This window comes from Elephantulus edwardii, unplaced genomic scaffold, assembly GCF_000299155.1.
Source record: "Elephantulus edwardii isolate Elephantulus edwardi_28Jun2011 unplaced genomic scaffold, EleEdw1.0 scaffold00077, whole genome shotgun sequence".
Lineage (NCBI taxonomy): Eukaryota > Metazoa > Chordata > Mammalia > Macroscelidea > Macroscelididae > Elephantulus > Elephantulus edwardii.
The window spans coordinates 1,951,310-1,970,243 of record NW_006399827.1 but is presented as its reverse complement, the minus strand read 5'-3'; the positions used below and the strand labels follow the sequence as shown (position 1 = coordinate 1,970,243).

The window sequence follows — 18,934 nt, the reverse complement described above, 5'->3', positions numbered from 1 at the left end:
GATGCTGCCAATTGGTCCAGTGGTGAGAATCTTTGTCTTCTTGACATTGAGCCTCAATCCATATTGTAGGCTGCAGTCCTTGACACTCTGCAGCAGGCACTTCAGGTCCTCCTCAGTTTCAGCAAGCAGGGTTGTGTCATCCGTATAACACAGATTGTTGATAAATCGTCCACCAATCTTGACCCCACATTTCTCCTCATAGAGTGCCGCCTCCCGGATAATCTGTTCTGCATATAGGTTGAAAAGGTATGGAGATAGGATGTATCCCTGGCGTATGCCCTTCCCAAATTCTTCCAATTTCCCTCACACCCCCACCCATAAAATGGTACAACCCCATAATTAGTCCCCCCGATCCTCATCCCTCTGCTTCCACCTTCCCCGATCCCCCTTGGATACTTATACTCATTCTATAGTAATGGTTTCATACAATATTTGTCCTTATGGGATTGAGTAAGTTCACTCAGCATAATTAGAGACTAGTATTTTTAAATTGCTCTACCTAACAGCACCAAGAAGTAAAGAAAAAATGCCCTTTCCCTTACATTTGCTGTTGATTTTTCTTTGTTTATTGTTTGCCATTTTCAGGTTTTTATATAGAAATATAGCTATTTTCTGCCTTCATTCTGGTGATAGTTTTCCTTATCACTTCTCGGGTCTGCTTAAATCTTTTCCCTGAGTTTAAAAGGAAATATTAAGTTCTAATTTTGTCTCAGTTTTAACATTTTAATTTTGAAATGCAAATAATTGATCCATTTGGAATTTATTTTGGCTCAAAGAGCTAAGAAAAGACCTAAATTTTATGTTTCTCCCCTTCTTATAAAACTGTTGCCAGCATGTATTAGAGAATCTTGGCCCTATTAATTTGTGATATATCTTTAATCATGTTCTTAGAGTCTTTTGCATAGGTGTCATCCAGTATAAAAGCCGTGTGAATGAAGGAATGAGTGAAACACAATGTACATGAATGAAACAGAATGTGTATGAGTTTTGTATGCAAACCAATATAAAATGAAAAAAGAATTCTGATATATCCAGAGCACTGTCAAACAAGACAAAACAACCCAACCAACTAATGCAAAACCAAAAACTCAAACAAAAAATACCACCTCAATTTTTTTTCACCTCAAGGTTTTTCTTTTACCCCAAAAATGTAAACATCTCTCATTTTTATAAGTTATTAATACAATTCTCAGTTACTGTTAAAAGTCCCCACAATACAGAAATACAAAAAGGAAAAAATCAAATGTCCCAGCTTCATCTTCCACTGATGTGTTGTGTTCCAGAGAATTGGAACAGGCACATAGCTGACATAGCAGGTTTTCAGAGGCAGTTACTCACGTGGGAGGAGATTGCCTATCCTTCTTCCACAGATCAGCTGGTGGCCTCGAACCGTGTATGTGCCTTTGGGATTGCAGTGCAGCTTCTTGTCATATTTTCACCAATGAATTTTTCTTAATTTCCACAGTATATTTTCCCTCAAACAAAAACAGAGAAAGAAAACCAGAAATGTTCTGCCATTGAGTTCATAGAGACCCACTGGACAGAGTAGAACTGCCCATAGAGTTCCCAAGACTGCCTCATCAGTCTCTTGGAGAGAGGTGAATAGGTTCGAACAACTGACCTTTTGGTTAATAGCTGAATTACTTAACCATTATGTCACCAGAGCTCCTTCACACTGTATTGAGATGTGGTGGGTAAAGCACCTAGAATAGAACTCATCAGGCCCAGCATGGCACAACCCACCAGGCTTGGCGTTCATCTGGACATTAGACCTTCTTCAGTGTAATCAAACTGTGCCTCTGTTTCAGGAGCTGTCTTCAACCGGCCCACAACAGAAGACAGGGAAGTATGGGATTATATGAACCAGCCTGCAACAGAAGGCAAGGAAGAATGGGATTATGTGACGGTCCGCAAAGATGCCCACATGTTCTGGTGGCTCTACTATGCCACCAACCCCTGCAAGAACTTCACAGAACTGCCCCTGGTCATGTGGCTTCAGGTAAGAGTGGATTTGCTGCCTGAAGTGGGGTGGCGGTCAGATTGTCCCCAGGAGCCCTTTCTTATTCTAAGGATTTGTGCCTGCGTAACTATAACCAGCCAATAGTGTTGAGTTGACTCTGGCTTGTGGAGAACCCCGTGTGTCAGAAGAGAACTGTCTGTGCTCTCAAGGAGTTTCAGTGGCTGATTTTTTTCAGGTATAGATTGCCCAGCCTTTCTTCTAAGGCACTTCTGGGTGGACTTGAACTGTCAACCTTTTGGTTAGTAGTTGAGCATGTCAACCACCTGCACCACCTAGGGACTCCTCACTGCTGGTTGGGATACTTGACTGATTCTAGTCTTTTTCCCCTTCACTGCCCTACAGTCATTTTGGACTTATGATGACCCCCCCCACCCCCACCCCTTAGGTTTCTGAGGCTCTTAATCTGTACTGGAGGAGACTGCCTCACTATTTTTTTCAAAGAACAGCTGGTGGATCTGAAACTGCTGACTTTTACTGTAGCAGCCCAACACATAAGTCACTACACCAGGCTCCTGAGCCATTTGCTGAGATTTCCTAATGTGACATCTAGTTGGCTGCAGGAACCCTTAGAGAAAGTGCTTGGCACACAAATGTTCAGTAGCAAAGACTGGGGTCCAGGACCCGAACATTTTTCCTTTTCTTCTCTCCCCTCCTGATCTTTTTCTGGACTCTGAATTCAATTATTTCTTTGCTTTCTTTTTTAACAACTACTGTACTGAGATGTAAATCCCATACCATACAATCTACCCATTCAAGATTTGATGGTTTTTAGTGTAATCATACTTTATGTAAACAAAAAACAACCACTCAAAATTCATTGATGTCGCCCTTGGTTCATAGCTGACCCCTCACTGGGTATCCACCTTTACAAATCACAGGAGAGACGATTTCCCATCTTTCTCCTGCGGAGATGCTAGTTGTTTCAAACCAGCTGAGAGATGTGACCTTTGGGTTAGCATCGCATCTCCCTACAACCAAGAGCAGCATCAAATGCAGAACATTTTCATGACCTAAGAAAGAAATCCCATACCAATTAGCTGCATCTCCTCACCCTTCTCTCTCCCTCTAACCCTGACCAGCTACTGTTCTCCTTTCTGTCTCTAGATTTTCCCCTTCTGGACTTCCGTATGAATAGAATCACATAATATGTGGACAGTTGTGACTGACTTCTTTAACTTGCCGTAATGTTTTTAAGGATTATCCACATTGGAGTAGACATTGATACTTTATTCCTTTTTTTTTTTAAGATATTTTCCTTTTCTGGTATTTTAGGGTTGGTTTATTCTTTTTTACTTTGTATAGGTTTGCATACAAAATTTGTATGCATTGTATTTCATTCACATACATCGTGTTTCACACATTCCTTCATTTGTGTTGTGTTTTATATGAACTTCATTCCTTTTTATGACTGATGTACAAATTTTATTAATTCACTTTTCCACTGATGGGCATTTGGGTTGTGTTCGTGTTTTGGCTGTTCTTAATAATGCTACTACAAGTATTCCTGTACAGATGTTTGTGTGGATATCTTTTCTGTTCTCTTGAGTATGTACTTAGGAGTGGAATTGCTGAATTATGTGTTAACTTGAAGGAACCCTGATGGCATTGTGGTGAATGCATTCAGCTGCTGACCAAAAAGGTCAGTGGTTCAAACTCATCAGCTGCTCCAACAGAGATAAAGCAGTTTTTCTCCATAAAGGTTTACAGCCTTAGCAGAACCCTCTGTGGTCAGAATTAATTTGATGACAGTGAATTTTAGGTTTAGTAACTAGAGAACTGTGATGGTGTAATCTGCACTGAGTTACACTTCTAATCCAAAAGCAGTGTGTCTCCAGAGGTTGGAACCCACCATCAGCTCTAAGGGAGAAAAATGGTCACTTCCTATTGTAATTTACAACCTTGCAAACCAGAGGGAGGGTCACTTTGACTCAGTCTCGACTCAGACGACAGTGAGTCTGAATACAGTAACTCTGGGTTTAGTTTTTTGAGGAACTGCTAGACTGTTTTCCAAAGTGGCTGTTTCTTTTTGCTGTCTAATCATGTAAAAGGACCAAAAAAAAAAAAGATTTACCATCAGCCTTTTTTTATCTTAGTGTGAGCTACCAGCCTTACTCACTTGATGAATGTGTTCTTGTTTTAATCTTGATCTCTGCTTGAGGAATTGAGGGCAAAGGAACCTTCCTGGTGTTTATGAAATATCTGTCCAGCATTGACCCACACCCACCTGGAAACCAGTCTTTCGGGAGGGATTCAGGAGCAAGGTCTTGCTTCAACTTTTGGAAAATGAGGACATGACGCTGCCAGGGCTGCAGATTGCTCACCAGTCAGTATGTTGCTCTTCAGCTCACCTGCATGCAAGGCTAACACAACTTCCTCCAAAACTGCTGGTAGAGAAGGAAGCTCCCAGAGCCCAGACTTGACCAAGACCTTGTAATGCAGGGCTTTCTGGGATAGAAAAATGATGAGCAGTTTGCAGAAAGGGTCCCTGTCTCCTAGAATTACCTCAGGTGTTGCCTTTGACAGTCCAGTGATGGTGGTGGTGTTTGGCTGTGTCTCCTCTGGCCCCATGAGAACCCCACGCACATTGAGAACTGACAGTGCAGCTGATTTTTCAGACATAGATCACCAGGCCTTTCTTCCTAGCACATCTTCGTCTGAAAGCTTCACTGAAATCTGTTCAGCATCACAGCAACTGGCCAGGGAATCAAACTTAAGTCTCCTGTATGGAAAGTTAGAGAATTCTCCCACTGCTGCCCCACTGCTTCCATCAGTCCAAGTGCAGATATGAAAATATCTGATGAAGTGACGCGTGTCAGCCCGAGTTTGTGTCACGTGTGCTGGGTGGCTGAATGCCAGGATGATACTGCTGGAGGCTAAGGTCTTGGGATGAGTGAGCAGTGTGTGGGCCAGTCTAGGAGACTGGGTTCTGCCATCCTGCCACTTTCAGCTATAGCAAGATGTTTTCCAATATGAGGGATTTCAGGGGTTTTCATATTTTTCCTTATTAGACACAACTTTCTGTCCTTAAGTAAGAAGTTTCATATAGAAACCAAAACAGAAAAAAGCAGAAGTGCTGTGGCTGAGAGAGGGAAGAGGTACAAAGTTCCACATCCTCCCTCCCCCATTTGCCCAGGCTGCCCCTGGGGACTTTATCTGCTCTGAGAAACACACCTTGACAAACACTACATTTCAGAGGCTGCCAGCTGTCTTCTGATTGCAAGGTGTTCTGACTCATAGTGCCCCTGCTTGATGCTGACCTCCTTATAATCGCGTCTGTGCATCCGCCCATTGCTGCAGTCACCGTGCCAGTCCACCTCTTTAAGAGTCTTCCTCTTTTTCAGTCATCTTCAGCCAAGCATGATGTTTTTCTCGAGAGACTGGTCACTCCTGATGACGTGCCCAAAATATGTGAGATGGTCAGATAGTGTCTTAAGTGAATTTATTACTAATAACCTACAATCAGGAAGTTGCTTTCTTTCCAAAAAATCGGGAGATCTAGCATAGTCAATTCACTTATGTGAGTTAGGTTGAAAGTGTTAGTCTACCCAGAGGTGCCACAGACGAAAGGCCTGGTCATCTACTTAGTTAATGAAAACCCTATAGATTTGCTGCCTTTGGGATCGCCAAGATTCATACAAACATGTACTTAAACCAACAAAAACCCAGAAAACACTCCAAATGTTGGTGAGGATATGGGAAAATGGCAATTCTTCACTGTCTCTTGTGGCCTGGTGGTAAGAAGCTGCACTGCAATCTCAAAAGTGTGTGGTCTGAATCCACCAGCTAGCTGCTCCAACGGAGAAGGATGGGCAGTCTCCTCCCATGCAATTTACTGCCTCCAAAAACTTGCTGGATGGTCAGCTATGGGTCTATTCCAACCCGACGGCACACAACAACAGCAACAACTAATCACTGTTGGTGAGAATGCGGAATGGTACAACTGCTGTGGAAAATAGTGTGAGGATCACTCAGAAAACTGAGATGAGAACTACAAGTGATCAGTGATTCCACTCCTAAGGTTTGGAGCTAGAGACTCAAAGAGACGCTGGTACAGTAACTGCAGCACTATTGACAGTAGCTGAAAGGTGAAAACCTAAATGTCCAAACTAATGGGCAAACACGATGCATACAGACACTGGGTACTACTCAGCCAGGAGGGAGAAAATAAACCTTGATACAATCCCAGAGGTGCATGGTTCAAGTCCACTAGATGCTCTGCTGGAGAAGAAGGGACAATCTCCTCCTGTGCCAGTCAGATCCGATTTGATGGTACACACACAAAAATAATAAAATAAAAAAGTTAACAAACACCAAACCTTAAAAAAACCAAAACAAAACAAAAAGCCCCTTGATACATGTTACAGCATGAATGAAGATTAAAGATATTGAGTTGAGTGAAGCACAAAAGGGCAAATATATGACCTCATTTATAGGCAAGACAAGGAAAGGCAAATTTATAGAGACCAGAGTTTCTCAGTGGTTCTTAGGGGCAGGAGATATAGGGGAAAGGAAGACTAGGAGAAATGGGAAAACCTCATCGATTAAGGGTAGGGTTGTGTAGTTGGTTGTTGTCATTGCTGTCAAGTTGTTCACCTGTGAACACAAATTGGCAAAAGTGTGTGATAGCTGTGTTGATAACAAAATGCACAGAGTACCTTCTGAATCTGCTCATGGACAACCAAACACCTCGTGGTCTTCAGTTTCTTGGTTTAAAGATTGAAGGTCATGAATTCATTTTGACATCCCAATTAACTGGCCCTAGTACTTCTGTTCTACGTCCTCATTCATTACTTAGTGCCTAGGGTCTTAGAAGTTTACAAATGACCTTGTAAAGTACAGCAACTGGTGTTTATTCCCCTCCAGCAGCAATAGGAAGAAGTTATGCGATGGGTGCCTGATTGCCTCCAGGAACGATGGCCTTTTTTGGCTCTAAGACCAGAAGAACTGCATGGTGCCTGGCTACCAGTGCTGATCATCTTAACCAGAGATTCCACAGAAGAATGCTAATCAGACAGGGGAGAATTTCACGTTCTTGGGACTCTAAACTTTTTGGAACAACAGAGGGTGGGTAAAGCCCTAAAGCTTGCCCTGAGATAATCTTTAAGTCTTAAACAAAAAATATCACCTAAAGTCTTCTTTCAATGGAGCAGTAGTTTAACTTCACTTGTTAAACAACGAAAGCAACAAAAGGAGCAGTCTTCGCATTATTGCTCTTTTAGGAACTATCAATATGAGGTCAGGTTGACAACAGCAACTTGAAAAGCTGAATAGGAATCTCAGAGGACAATGAGTTTATGTAAATGAAGGAAGAACAGCCGCTCTGGAAAGGAGAGTGAGACTGATTGTACAACTTGAAGAATTTAACCAGCGCCACTCAGTTGTGTCATCTAAGTTGACTACAACGCATAGTGACCCTGTGAATAACAGACCTGAACGTGGCCCTATCCTGGCCATCATCATTTTCTCTGACATGCTCAGCTGAACCCCACTGCTCAGTCCGTCTTGTTGAGGGGCTTTTCTCTCTTCTTCTGACCCTCCACCTTTCCTAGCATGATGTCCTTCTCCAAGAACTGGCCCCTCTAGACAACATGTCCCAAGGATGTGAGCTGGAGTTTCACCATCTTTGCCTTTAAGGAGCACCCTGGTTGCACCTTCTCAGAGACAGACTTGGTTGTTCTTTTGGCAATCCAGGGGATGTTCAGTCCACGGGACGCCTTTGGCAGGCCATGAGTACTCTTCTCCAACGACACAATTCCAAAGCATCAATTCCTCTTTGGTCGTTGTTATTTGTTGTCCAACTTTTAGCTGCGTAGGAAGCTTAGGTATATGTAGAAACTGTCCAATTGGTATATGTCTTGTATGTGTTCTCAACAATAACAAAATAAATGACTGTGAGGCAGAGAAACCCCGGTGGAGCACAATGCTACTTTGACACCAATGGGGTTGCCATGAGTTCAAGTCAAGAGCAACTGCTTAGTTCAGCAACTTGGAGTGTGAATTCTCTGTCCCCAAGGCTCTAGGCAGGGGAGATACTTCCTGAGGATCTGGTTTCCTTTGCTCCATGGCAGTGCTTGGCCCCTGTAGGGTGTCCAGTTTGTGACCTCTGGTCAGGTTAACACATGAGATGGGATGTCATTTAGAGATAGACCAGTGACAAAGGCTAATCTACTCTTTTTCATTTCCCCAAAGACCCAAGTGAGAAGAAAAAGCATTATGACTAAAGAAGGAATATTTAATTTAGATTAAAAAGAGGTCTATTTTAGCGTCCTGCTGTGGAAACAAGCGATGACTTCTCTGTCTTGAGAATCAGGTCACATCACGTGAGCGGTGATGCGAGCTATTTTAGGTGCACTTTGCAGAGATTCAAGCTCTGCAGTTGGTCCACTGACACATTTATCGCATTTAGGAGGCACAGGGAGGCTTGTACCAAGTCAGTGCCACATCCTGGAGTTCTAGAAGAAAAAAAAGGTTTGCAATAGGGCCTTCTCAAACAGACAACTACATCCTCCACCAGTTTCTTCTTACATTTTGGGATGGGAGTAGAAGAAGGTTCCCTGTGGCATCATGGCTTATCAAAACCAGAAAGGGGAAATGGGTCTCACCTACGTGTACAGAGTCCCCAGGATTCCTAGGTGCTCAATTCTACTTTGATCCCTATCCCCATAAATGCACTAGGTAAAAGGGACACAATCTCCATTCATGGACACATACTTGGTTTCAGGGTTTATAAGTAAAATATTTTATTGTGGTCTTGATAAAAGTTTGCACAGCAAATTAGGATCCTGTTTAATAATTTCCACACAACTTGCCCAGTGACATTGGTTATACTTTTCATCACATCAGTTGCCTCTAGTTCTGTTCTACTTGCTCTGTTTCCAAGAGTCTAGTTTCTCTGTCCTCTTCCCTTCCTTTGCTTTTCAGGAAATGATGACCATTTGGTCTCATGTATTCATGGATGATGCTGTTTATTTTCTAAGCTGATCTGTTATTTAGATGAAAGATGACTATAAGGATTCGTTTTGATTGAACATTTAAATAATATCTCCGGGCCATAGTCTTGGGGAAGTCCTCCACTTACACTGTCCAGTAAATCTGGACTTTTAAAAAAGTTGAATTCTTTTGTACATTTTACTCCCATTCTGTCAGATTCTATCTTTTATGTTCCTGGTCAGAATGTCCAGTGTTGGTAACCAGGCACCATACAGTGCCTCTGGTCTCAGGGTAGATGAGTCCTATGCAATAAATTATTCTCTGAGTCTTTTGTTTCCTTCTTTCTCTTTTTCTCTGAATGCAGAGATGAATAGTTGTCTCTTAGACAAAAGCTCCCAAGCTTTTAAGATATCAAATTGTACTGATCAAGCCAGGAGCTAGTTGTCCTACAGAATCATGATCCAAAGCCATTAGTCCCCATAAACAGATCTTGGGAGGTGCTGAGTTAAGTCTCAAAAGTATCCATCTTTGTACTCCACTTAGTTTCAGTTTGGTATGTCCCAAGCATTTCTTCACATTGCCACATAGTTTCTCATTGCTGTCATTTCTAAATGGCAATGTAACATTCCGTCCTGTAGAGGAGCAGAAATACCTTCACTGAATCCCCTGCTACCATCTGCGTGTGAGCATTCCAGCCTTACTCTGCTGTAAATGGTGGCAGTGGGCTTGGGTTTGGTCTTGGTGACACTGCCAAAATAGTGAGTGTGGTCCTCTGTAATGGCAGGCTTGACTACGACTTTGCCCAGGCTTATTTTTGTTTCTCTTCTCTCCCACAGGGCGGTCCAGGAGGTTCCAGCACCGGATTTGGAAACTTTGTAGAAATTGGACCCCTTGACAGTGATCTCAAACCACGAAACACCACCTGGGTAAGGTGAACCTGAGATGTGACCTCTCAGAGGCCAAACCCTCTGCCCTTCCCACTCTGGGCGGTGTGTGTGTGTGTCACAAATTTAGCGCTGTTTCCCCTCTTCCACCACCAGCATCATGTGGTCTGCCTTCCTTGGGTGTACTGAGGCCCTGGACACATGTCCACAGGCTGCTTCATTAGCTTAGCATCTGCCATTTCTCTACGACTTACCCCACGCAGACCTCCCTTGCCCTTCCCAACCACGTGACCTTCCTCTCCACTTCCTTTGAACCTACTGTGATCCACATAAAGGCATCTGAAATCTCAGATGGAAGTCCTACTATCTGGTCACAACCTCTATCCTTTCTTCTCTGTCCTACCTTCCTATATATTATTCACTCATTTAAAGTATCTAAACCAACAGCTTTTAGTACACCACAGAGGGTTTTTTAAACTTTTTTGTTGTGATATGGGTCAACGTTTGCAGAGCAAATTGGGTTTTTTCCTTTTATTTTTTTTTAATTTAATTTTATTATTTTTTTGTGTGTGTACCATCAAGTCGGATCTGACTGGTACAGAAGGAGACTGTCCCTCCTTCTCCAGCAGAGCACCTGGTGGATTCGAACCGCACACCTCTGGGACTGCAGTGCAGCTTCTTGCCACTAGGCCACCAGAGCTCCCTTGCAAATTGGCTTTGCATTCAACAATTCATGCCCATTTGGTTCGGTGACACTGGTTGGAATCCCCAGAGTGTGACTGCTCTCTTCGCATTCTTCCTCGTGTTTCCTGCTTGCATTCCTCCTTCTTGCTCCTCCTTCCACATTTTTCAGTTATCTAAATGATCAGCTCAGACTGCTAAGCATACCCTGCACCACGCCGACCTCCAGTCACATCTCCATACATTTACCCAGGTACGCTTTACTTTCAGGTTTCCTCTCTGTCCTTGGCTTGGATCTCATTCGGTTGGCCACACATTCATATCTGTCTCACATCATTGCAACTGCTCTAGCATTCTGAGTTGTGCTGCTGCTTTGAGGACCCCTCTGCGCCCTTTGGACTTCTCATTTCTCTCTGCACCACTCTTCATGACGTGCCCTTTATTAATTAGTCTTGCTATGGAGTCAATGCACCTGGCTACTCCTTTGACCTAGGACACTCCTATCCATGTCCAATTAAAATGCCACTTCCGCTGTGCTAGGAGAGGTCGCCACTGGCTTGTCTCAAGCCTCTCAGAGTTAAGAGGGCACATGGCTGGTGCAACGGTAACCAAAACTGAGTAGACCCAGGCCCAAGTCCTGGGCAAGGAGGGGCTGGTAGCCTGTAAAGGACATGGCTGGACTTGATCATTAACAGCCCTCTGTAACTGTAAACCTCTTTGGAGAAACATAGTAGAATAAATCATGTTCCCCTAATGTAAAAAGGAGGGAGATCTGGTGGCCTGATGGTAAGGAGTTGTGCTGTCCACCCAAAGGTGCATGATTTGAATCCATGAGCTGCTGCATGGGAGAAAACGAGCAGACTCCTCCCAACTTATAGCCTCTGAAAATTCACCGGAGGGCCAGCTATGCGTCAGTTCTGACTCGACAGCACACAACATCAACAAATGTACAAAGGAGAGAGTGCTGGTGGCGTCATGTGGAGACAGACAGTTGCAGTGCTAACCCAAAGGTTGCACGTCTGTGGTTCAAATCCACGAGCAGCTTCTCAGGAGAAAGATGGGCATTCTCCTCCCATGGGGATTACAGCCTTGGAAATGCAGTGAGGGTTTGCTAAGAGTCAGAACCAACTTGACAGTGAGAGAGAGAGTGTGTACTAGGAAGTCATACCAGTGTCAGAACTGGATTCATTTAAAGAAAAGCTGTGAGTGATATTCAGAGATGAGAACTTTCTCACTGCGTAGACTTAGTGCTCAGACTGACAGTAATGGTTTACATGCTTAACCGATTACATGTGGTACATTTGTATCGTGGGGGAAAGTGTCAACTTCCAGTCTTTGATCTGCCCATCTGTGCGATCTTTACTTCTGCCTTCTCCTCGCTATATTTTATGTTTTCATCTCTTATCTTCAAAGAAGATACCATTTAGCCACAGGCTCATAACCACAGTGGTCATCTTCACACATGTGCTGTGCTGAGCCATGGAAGATACACAAAGGTAAATGTTGACCAGCTGACTGATTGCAACTATGCTTCCCCTCTGTCTGTGACTCGTAGCTCCAGTCTGCCAGTCTCCTGTTTGTGGACAATCCCGTGGGCACCGGGTTCAGTTACGTAAATGGGAGTGGCAAATACACCAAAAACCTCGACATGGTGGCTTCGGACATGATGGTTCTCCTGAAAACATTCTTTAACTCTCACAGAGAATTCCAGGTGAGCAAAGGCTGGGAACAGCTAAGTAAAGGGCTGGTGGCCACAACACGACACCACTCAGCATAACTCAGCCCCTCTTATAAAAAAAAACCAACAACAATGGATCCCCAGCTGATTTTAGAAAGGACCTCTTCATACCCAAAAGTGGGCTTTCCTTTTTATTATCTTGAAAGTTGAAGGGTTTTGCTTGAAAGAATGAACCTGCAGGCAGTTTTTTGATTGGACATTGCAGTCAGAGATGAGAGGGAAGACAAAAGCTGGTTTGTTGTGTCTGGACATTGCCTGGGATGGAAATGTAAAGTGAATTAATATGAATTTTTATTTTTAAATTTTATATGAATTTTTAAAAGCCTGTGAGATGCTTCACTTCTTTACATGTTACTTTTCTTGCTAGACGATTCCATTCTACATCTTCTCAGAGTCCTATGGAGGGAAGATGGCTGCTGGCATTGGTCTAGAGCTTCATAAGGTAACATATGATGGCTTTGTTGTTTTGGTTTTGAATGGAAACCTGATAGTGTTACATTTTTTTAATACTCATCTGATAATGAATGAATTTTGGCCAGGGACTGTGACTGAAGGGTAAGTCTGTGATGATAACCAAGAAATGTTTTTGAAAGAATAGTGCAAATGACCTTATTAGTTATCATCAATACTTTAAATCTACATCGAGGAAAACAGTGAATTTTTCTGGCATTGGCCTAGCAACAAATAGATTATGTGAAACAAGATAGAGAATCTAAAAGCAGATATTTAAAAAATGCATATATGGGGAGGGGTTTGTGCGGGGAGAAGGGTGCAACAATGAATGAATGGAATCCCAAAATCTCTGTAGATGTTCATTGAAATGAAAAATAAACAACCTAAATTAAAAAAAAAAGCATATATGTGTGTAAGTGTACTTTATACACACATAACTATCTAATATAATAAATAATGTTGTTGTTAAATGCCGTCGAGTCACAGGCGACTCATAGAGACCCTATGAAGGAGAGTCCTAGACGCTTGGGTGCCTTTCATCCTCTCTCCAGGTTCATAGGGTTTCTGGAGGCAAGCTGTTATGGAAGTGGATGCCACTCCTCCTTCCAAAAATAATATTGTACTATATATTTATATATTGTGGTTATATACTATCACGTTGACTGTGACTCATATAGCAGGTGACTTTAACAACATATTTGACTCCTGCCCTGTTCTGTGTCATCCTTATAATCTCTGAAACACTTGAGCCCATTGCAATCACTATGTCAATCTATCATGCTAAGGGTTTTCCTCTATTTCACTGACCCTCTTTTTCAGCATGATGTCTTTTTCCCTCCTGACAACATGCTCAAAGTATGTGAGATGAAGTTTCACCATCCTTGCCTCTAAGGAGCAGCTTGTTTATACGTTAAAGATTATGTGTCAACAAATTTACAAATATATTTATATTATATATCAGAGGAAAGGATTTTGAGGCTCCATCTTACATACTTTGGGTATATTGTCAGAAAGGACCAGTCCTTGGAGAGGAACATCATACTCGGAAGAGTAGAGGGACAGCTCAGGAGACAAAGACTCCAGATGAGATGTATGACATGTTAACTGGGGTAGTGGGGGTAGATGTGTCATTCAGTGAGATTGGCTCAGGATAGAGCAGGAAGCAGAGCTTTTGTGTGTAATGAGGCTATGAGTTGTAGTTGACTTGACAGCACGTAACAGCAACAATATATGAACATATATATAATACATGTTCATGTATATGTATCACACACACACACAAGAGTAAGGAGCTCTGGTAATACATTACGTGTTTCATTGCTAACCAGAAGTCAGCAGTTCAAGTCTACTAACTGCTTTGTGGAAGAAAGATGGACAGTGTCCTCTTATAAAGATATATAGCCTTGGAAGCTTAGTGGAGGGTGACTGTAAGTCAGAATTGGCTCGTGGCAATGGCCATACACCTAGTAAGTTGGCATTCCAATTCATTGAGAAAGGATAGAATGTTGCATAAGTTATGTGGCATCCAATGGCTATTTGGGAAGTAGTGGGAGGCTGGATTTTTGCCTTGTAGAAAATATATCTGGGAGGCTACACTCTATGAGTAGAAATGTGGCATCAGCGTTGGAGGTAGACTCATCAACAATCTGCATTATGCAGATGACACAACCCTGCTTGCTGAAGCTGAGGAGGACCTGAAGCGCTTGCTGCAGAGGGTCAAGGACTGTAGCCTTCAATATGGATTGAAGCTCAACATCAAGAAAACAAAGATTCTAAAACAAAACAAAGCAACAAAGATTTTTACCACTGGGCCAATTGGCAGCATCATGATAGATGGTGAAGAGACTGATTGTTAACAGCTTCAGTTTGCTTGCTCTATAATCAACACTCTTGGTACCAGCAGCCAGAAAATTAAAAGACAAATGACATTGGAAAGTCTGCTGTCAGAGACCTCTCCGAAGTATTGAAGAGCAATGGTATCTGGAGACTAAGGTGTGCCTGACAAGGCCATGGTCTTTGCAATTATTTGTTATGTATCAGAGAGCTGAGCAATGACTAGGGATGATAGAAGGAGAATTGATGCCTTTGAGCTGTGGTGCTGGAGAAGAGTACTAAATTTACTATGGACTGCTAGAAGAACAAACAGATTTGTCCTGGAGAGGGTGAAGCCAGGCTGCTCCTTGGGGGCAAGGATTCTGAAGCTTCCTCGGACATACTTTGGACATGATGCAAGGAGGGATCAGTCCTTGGAGAGGGATGCCATGCTTGGGAGGGTGGAGGGACAGCACAAGAGAGGAAGACCCTCAATGAGGCATATTGATTCAGTCCCTGGGGTAATGGGAATAGGTGTGTCGGAGACAGTAAGATTGGCACCAGATAGAGCAGGGTTTAGGGCTATTGTACATAGGGTCGCTATGAGTCACAGGCAACTCGACAGCACATAACAACAATAGTAACAACAATGGCTATAGTTGGGGACAATTAAAATAAAATAGGTGCCTCCCTCCATGTTGAAACACTTTGCAGTCATCACAAAGAATGGATGGATATAGATGTATTAAACATAGAATGCAGAGAGCTCTGGTGGTCTAGTGGCAAGAAGCAACACTGTAATCCCAGAGGTATGCGGTTCAAATCCACCAGATGCTCTGCTGGAGAAGGAGGGGCAATCTTCTCCTATACTACTCAGATCTGATTTGATGGTACACACACAAAAAAAGTAATAAAATAAAAAAATTTAATTAACAAAAAACCAAAACACACAGAACGCTGTCTTGTGAGTATAGTTAAGTGGAAAAAGCAAGTTGTAGAGTGTTATGAGCTATGTTGCTTGGGAAAAAACCCATCTATACGTGGGTAGAGCTGGGTTGTTGCAGACTGGGCCAGTTGACTCACAAGGTGTAAATATTTAATAGCTCTTTACGAGGGGGAAATTGCTGTGACATGCTGGGTAATGTGCTAGGTAATACTGTGAGCTTGACTTTCATCAGACTCACCATTAAAGCCAGAAGAGGGTTTCAGCTGCCTGATCGCAATCCTGAACAACTCTGCCTTCCCCTGTTGGTGGAAAGTTACCTCAGTCGTGTCATTTACACACCACATGATGTCTAGACCAATCCCCCTTTCACATAATGGCTTGAAAATCATTCTTAATCCTCACTGAAATCAGTCACCTTTATTAAAGATTTCAAAAGGATGATTTCTCTCTCTCATTTTGTTCATGTCTATTCTTCCATAAAGTACAGTGTTCCTTATCACCTGTCACTATATAGGTTACCCTAAAACATAATTCCTTCTAGAAAAGCCAGGTAAGTGCCACATCCCACCCCCCATTTAATTACCAGTGTTCAAAGTGGGATACTCATTGCTTTTTTCCTTTTTTTTTCCACATTAGAGTGCTCTGAATAGCTTAGGGTCACAGGATTCAAAATGCTTAAAATGTAAAAGGAATATTATGAAAATTCTCCTGTGCAAACCCTCCTTCTCCCAGGGTAATCTCTGTTATTCATTTGTCCTATATTTTCAGAGATATTTTATGCCTATATAATTTATATATATTCTTTCTTCCATTTTTATACCAATGATAGCATATGCTGCAGACATTTCAGTGCCTTTGAAAATGAATTTAAATATTATCTTGGAACTTTTTTCCAAGTAATAGCTTTTAAAAAAAAAAAATTGAAACCCAGAAATAAAATTCTTATTCTGTTTTGATAGTTGCATCATATGCTGTGGAAATAACATATGTCATTTAGCCAGTACTATGGAGAGATATTTAACTCACTCCCAATTGTCTGCTACTGGAGATCTGTGTTATTTTTAAAATCATTAAAGGAGCAGACAGTCATGAAAGCATCTGTTCCATTCTCTGAGACCTTCAAGTGTGTCTGGTGCTTATACAATGATGATTCCAACGGTGCCTTCCGAGGACTTTATGAGAACGCACAGACCTCAATGGCGAATGGGTGACAGTTGTCCCTTCTCAAGAAGACTAAGGACTGATAACATCCTGTGAGTGAAGTACAGAGGCTTATGCGGTTCTTATTCAGTTTTTTTCCCTTGGGAAGCTGGACAGTGAATAAGGATGACGGAAGAAGAATTGATGCCTTCGAGTTTTGGTGCTGGAGGAACAGGGCTGAATATCCCAAGGACAATCAAAGGAATCAACAGGAATGTCTAAGAAAAGGTGCAGCCAGGGTGCTTTTTGGCTGCAAGAATGGCGAAGTTGCATCTTTCATACTTTGCACATGTTGCTAGGAGAGGTTCTTCCTTGGAAAGGGATCTCATGCTTGGAAAGGAGGAGGGTCAGCAAAAGAGAGGAAGATCCCCAAGGAGACAGATAGACACAGTGACTGCAGCAGTGGGCTCAGGTGTGTCAGGATGATGAAGATGACACAGGACAGGACAGGGTTCGGGTCCGTCGTTCTTAGGGTCCCCATGAGTCGTACTGAACTTGACGGCACCTAATAACAAATCATTCTGCATATGGCGGCAGGGCAGAATGACTCGTGCCCCCTTTATGAGAATCAAGTCCTTCTCCAGGGAATCCTGGAGAAGCTGGGCAGAAGTGTTCTGTGCTCAGTAAAGGCAGGTATAAAGCTTTCCTCACTCCCTCAACTGAGGAGGAGAAGGAGACCTGTGTGTTCTTCACAAACATGTGTCTTTTTGTTCTTTTTCCAGGCCATTCAGCAGGGGAGCATCCAGTGCAATTTTGCTGGGGTCGCTTTGGGTGATTCCTGGATCTCACCTATAGGTAAGAAGAGGGTTTTCCAGCATCTTTCTCATTCCCTTTCCCTCATCCTTTTCTGGGGCTTGTGGATTGTGCGTGTTCTGATTTAAAAAAAAAAAGTGCAGCAGTTGTCTTTGGACCCTTGGAGATGTCGTCCTAATGTTTGCCTCAGAGCATCTGAGAGATTTGGGGATGAGGACCCATTTACAGAACCCTATGGGCCGAACTGAGTTCTCTTTGTTCATTCTCGCAACAAAAGAATCCAAGCTCACGCTTGAAGGCATTCTCCAGGCTCAGAGCGGTGATGTAATGTGCCCTCTCACGTGGCGTGAGTCACCTGGTCAGGATTTAGACTCCCGTCTGTCTGACTCAGTCCATTCCTTCCACCACCCGAGGCTGGACTGTGTGCATTTGGGGTGAAATTCTCACCTCTTGCCTCTGTTGGTGGCAGGAGGAGATTGCCATCAAGCTTAGTAATCAGAGGTTTGCCATTTCCCATTTCGCAATGATCGTCATTATTGCAAGCACAGCTGAGTTGTTTGTGTTGTAGATATCCGAGGTGTGGCTTCAAACCACACCAGTAATCATCGTAACTGGGTTTCTCAACCTCAGCATGCTGATGTCTGAACCTACCGCTCTTTGCTTTGAGGAGCTGTCCTACGCATTACAGGACATTTAGCAACATCTTTGGTCTCTACCAATTAGACCTCAGCTGTGACAACCAACAATGTTTCCAGCCATTGTCCAATCTCTTGAAGGGATGCCAAAATTGCCTCTGATTGAAAACTACTGCTCTAATCTAACTAAAAGTGACCTTTTGCAGCAAACAAAGATAATGGGGTTAGAAATCAGAAGAGAGGTTACCTCTGGAATATGGAGGGGAATGGGCTAGGAAGGGACACAGAAGAACTTTCTATGTGCTGCCACTACTGTGCACTGTGGCAATTGCTGAGTATAGGCAATGATCAAAGCTTATCCGAGTGTGTGTTTATGGTTTGTAGTATCGAATGATAACTGAATTTTTAAAAATAATCATATACAATCAGAGCTGCATAGTAAAGGGGGGGGCTGTATAACAATGAAAGAACTTTTTCCCCAAGAAAAAAGCTATCTGGAGGGAGTGGGGGCAGGGAGAAAAATGTGCAACAATGAATAATTGGAAACACAAGTTCTTTATAAACTTTCATTAAAACCTCAATTAAAAAAAATCATGTACAAAGAGCATTATTCCCCTCGTACAGGGGAAGGGTTTGTCTTGTGACTGAGCTTTGTCTCACTGGCTCTGGATATTCTGCTGCGAGGTAGAATCATTTTTTGTGGGGATTTTTTTTTTGCCTTTATTCTTGGCATCTCCCAAGTAGGACTAAAATGTCATAAAACTAAAGTCTGTCAGTGTGGCAAAAAGGGCTTGTTGTTGTTGTTATGTGCCATCGAGTCGTTTCCGACTCATAGCGACCCTATGCACAACAGCTCTAAACCCTGCTCTATCCTGCGCCAAC

At 42.7% G+C, this 18,934-nt stretch overlaps 1 protein-coding gene across 1 annotated transcript in view; it reads left to right on the top strand.

Annotated features, from left to right (window-relative positions):
• The first annotated feature begins 1,858 nt into the window (after positions 1 to 1,858).
• The window catches only part of SCPEP1 (serine carboxypeptidase 1), a 35,577-nt gene continuing 18,501 nt past the window's right edge, over positions 1,859 to 18,934 (top strand). The window contains exons 1-5 of the mRNA XM_006889259.1: positions 1,859 to 1,999; positions 9,787 to 9,876; positions 12,071 to 12,226; positions 12,621 to 12,695; positions 17,387 to 17,459. Of these exons, the coding sequence (XP_006889321.1) occupies positions 1,859 to 1,999; positions 9,787 to 9,876; positions 12,071 to 12,226; positions 12,621 to 12,695; positions 17,387 to 17,459 (535 nt within the window). The remainder of the gene's footprint in view (positions 2,000 to 9,786; positions 9,877 to 12,070; positions 12,227 to 12,620; positions 12,696 to 17,386; positions 17,460 to 18,934) is intronic.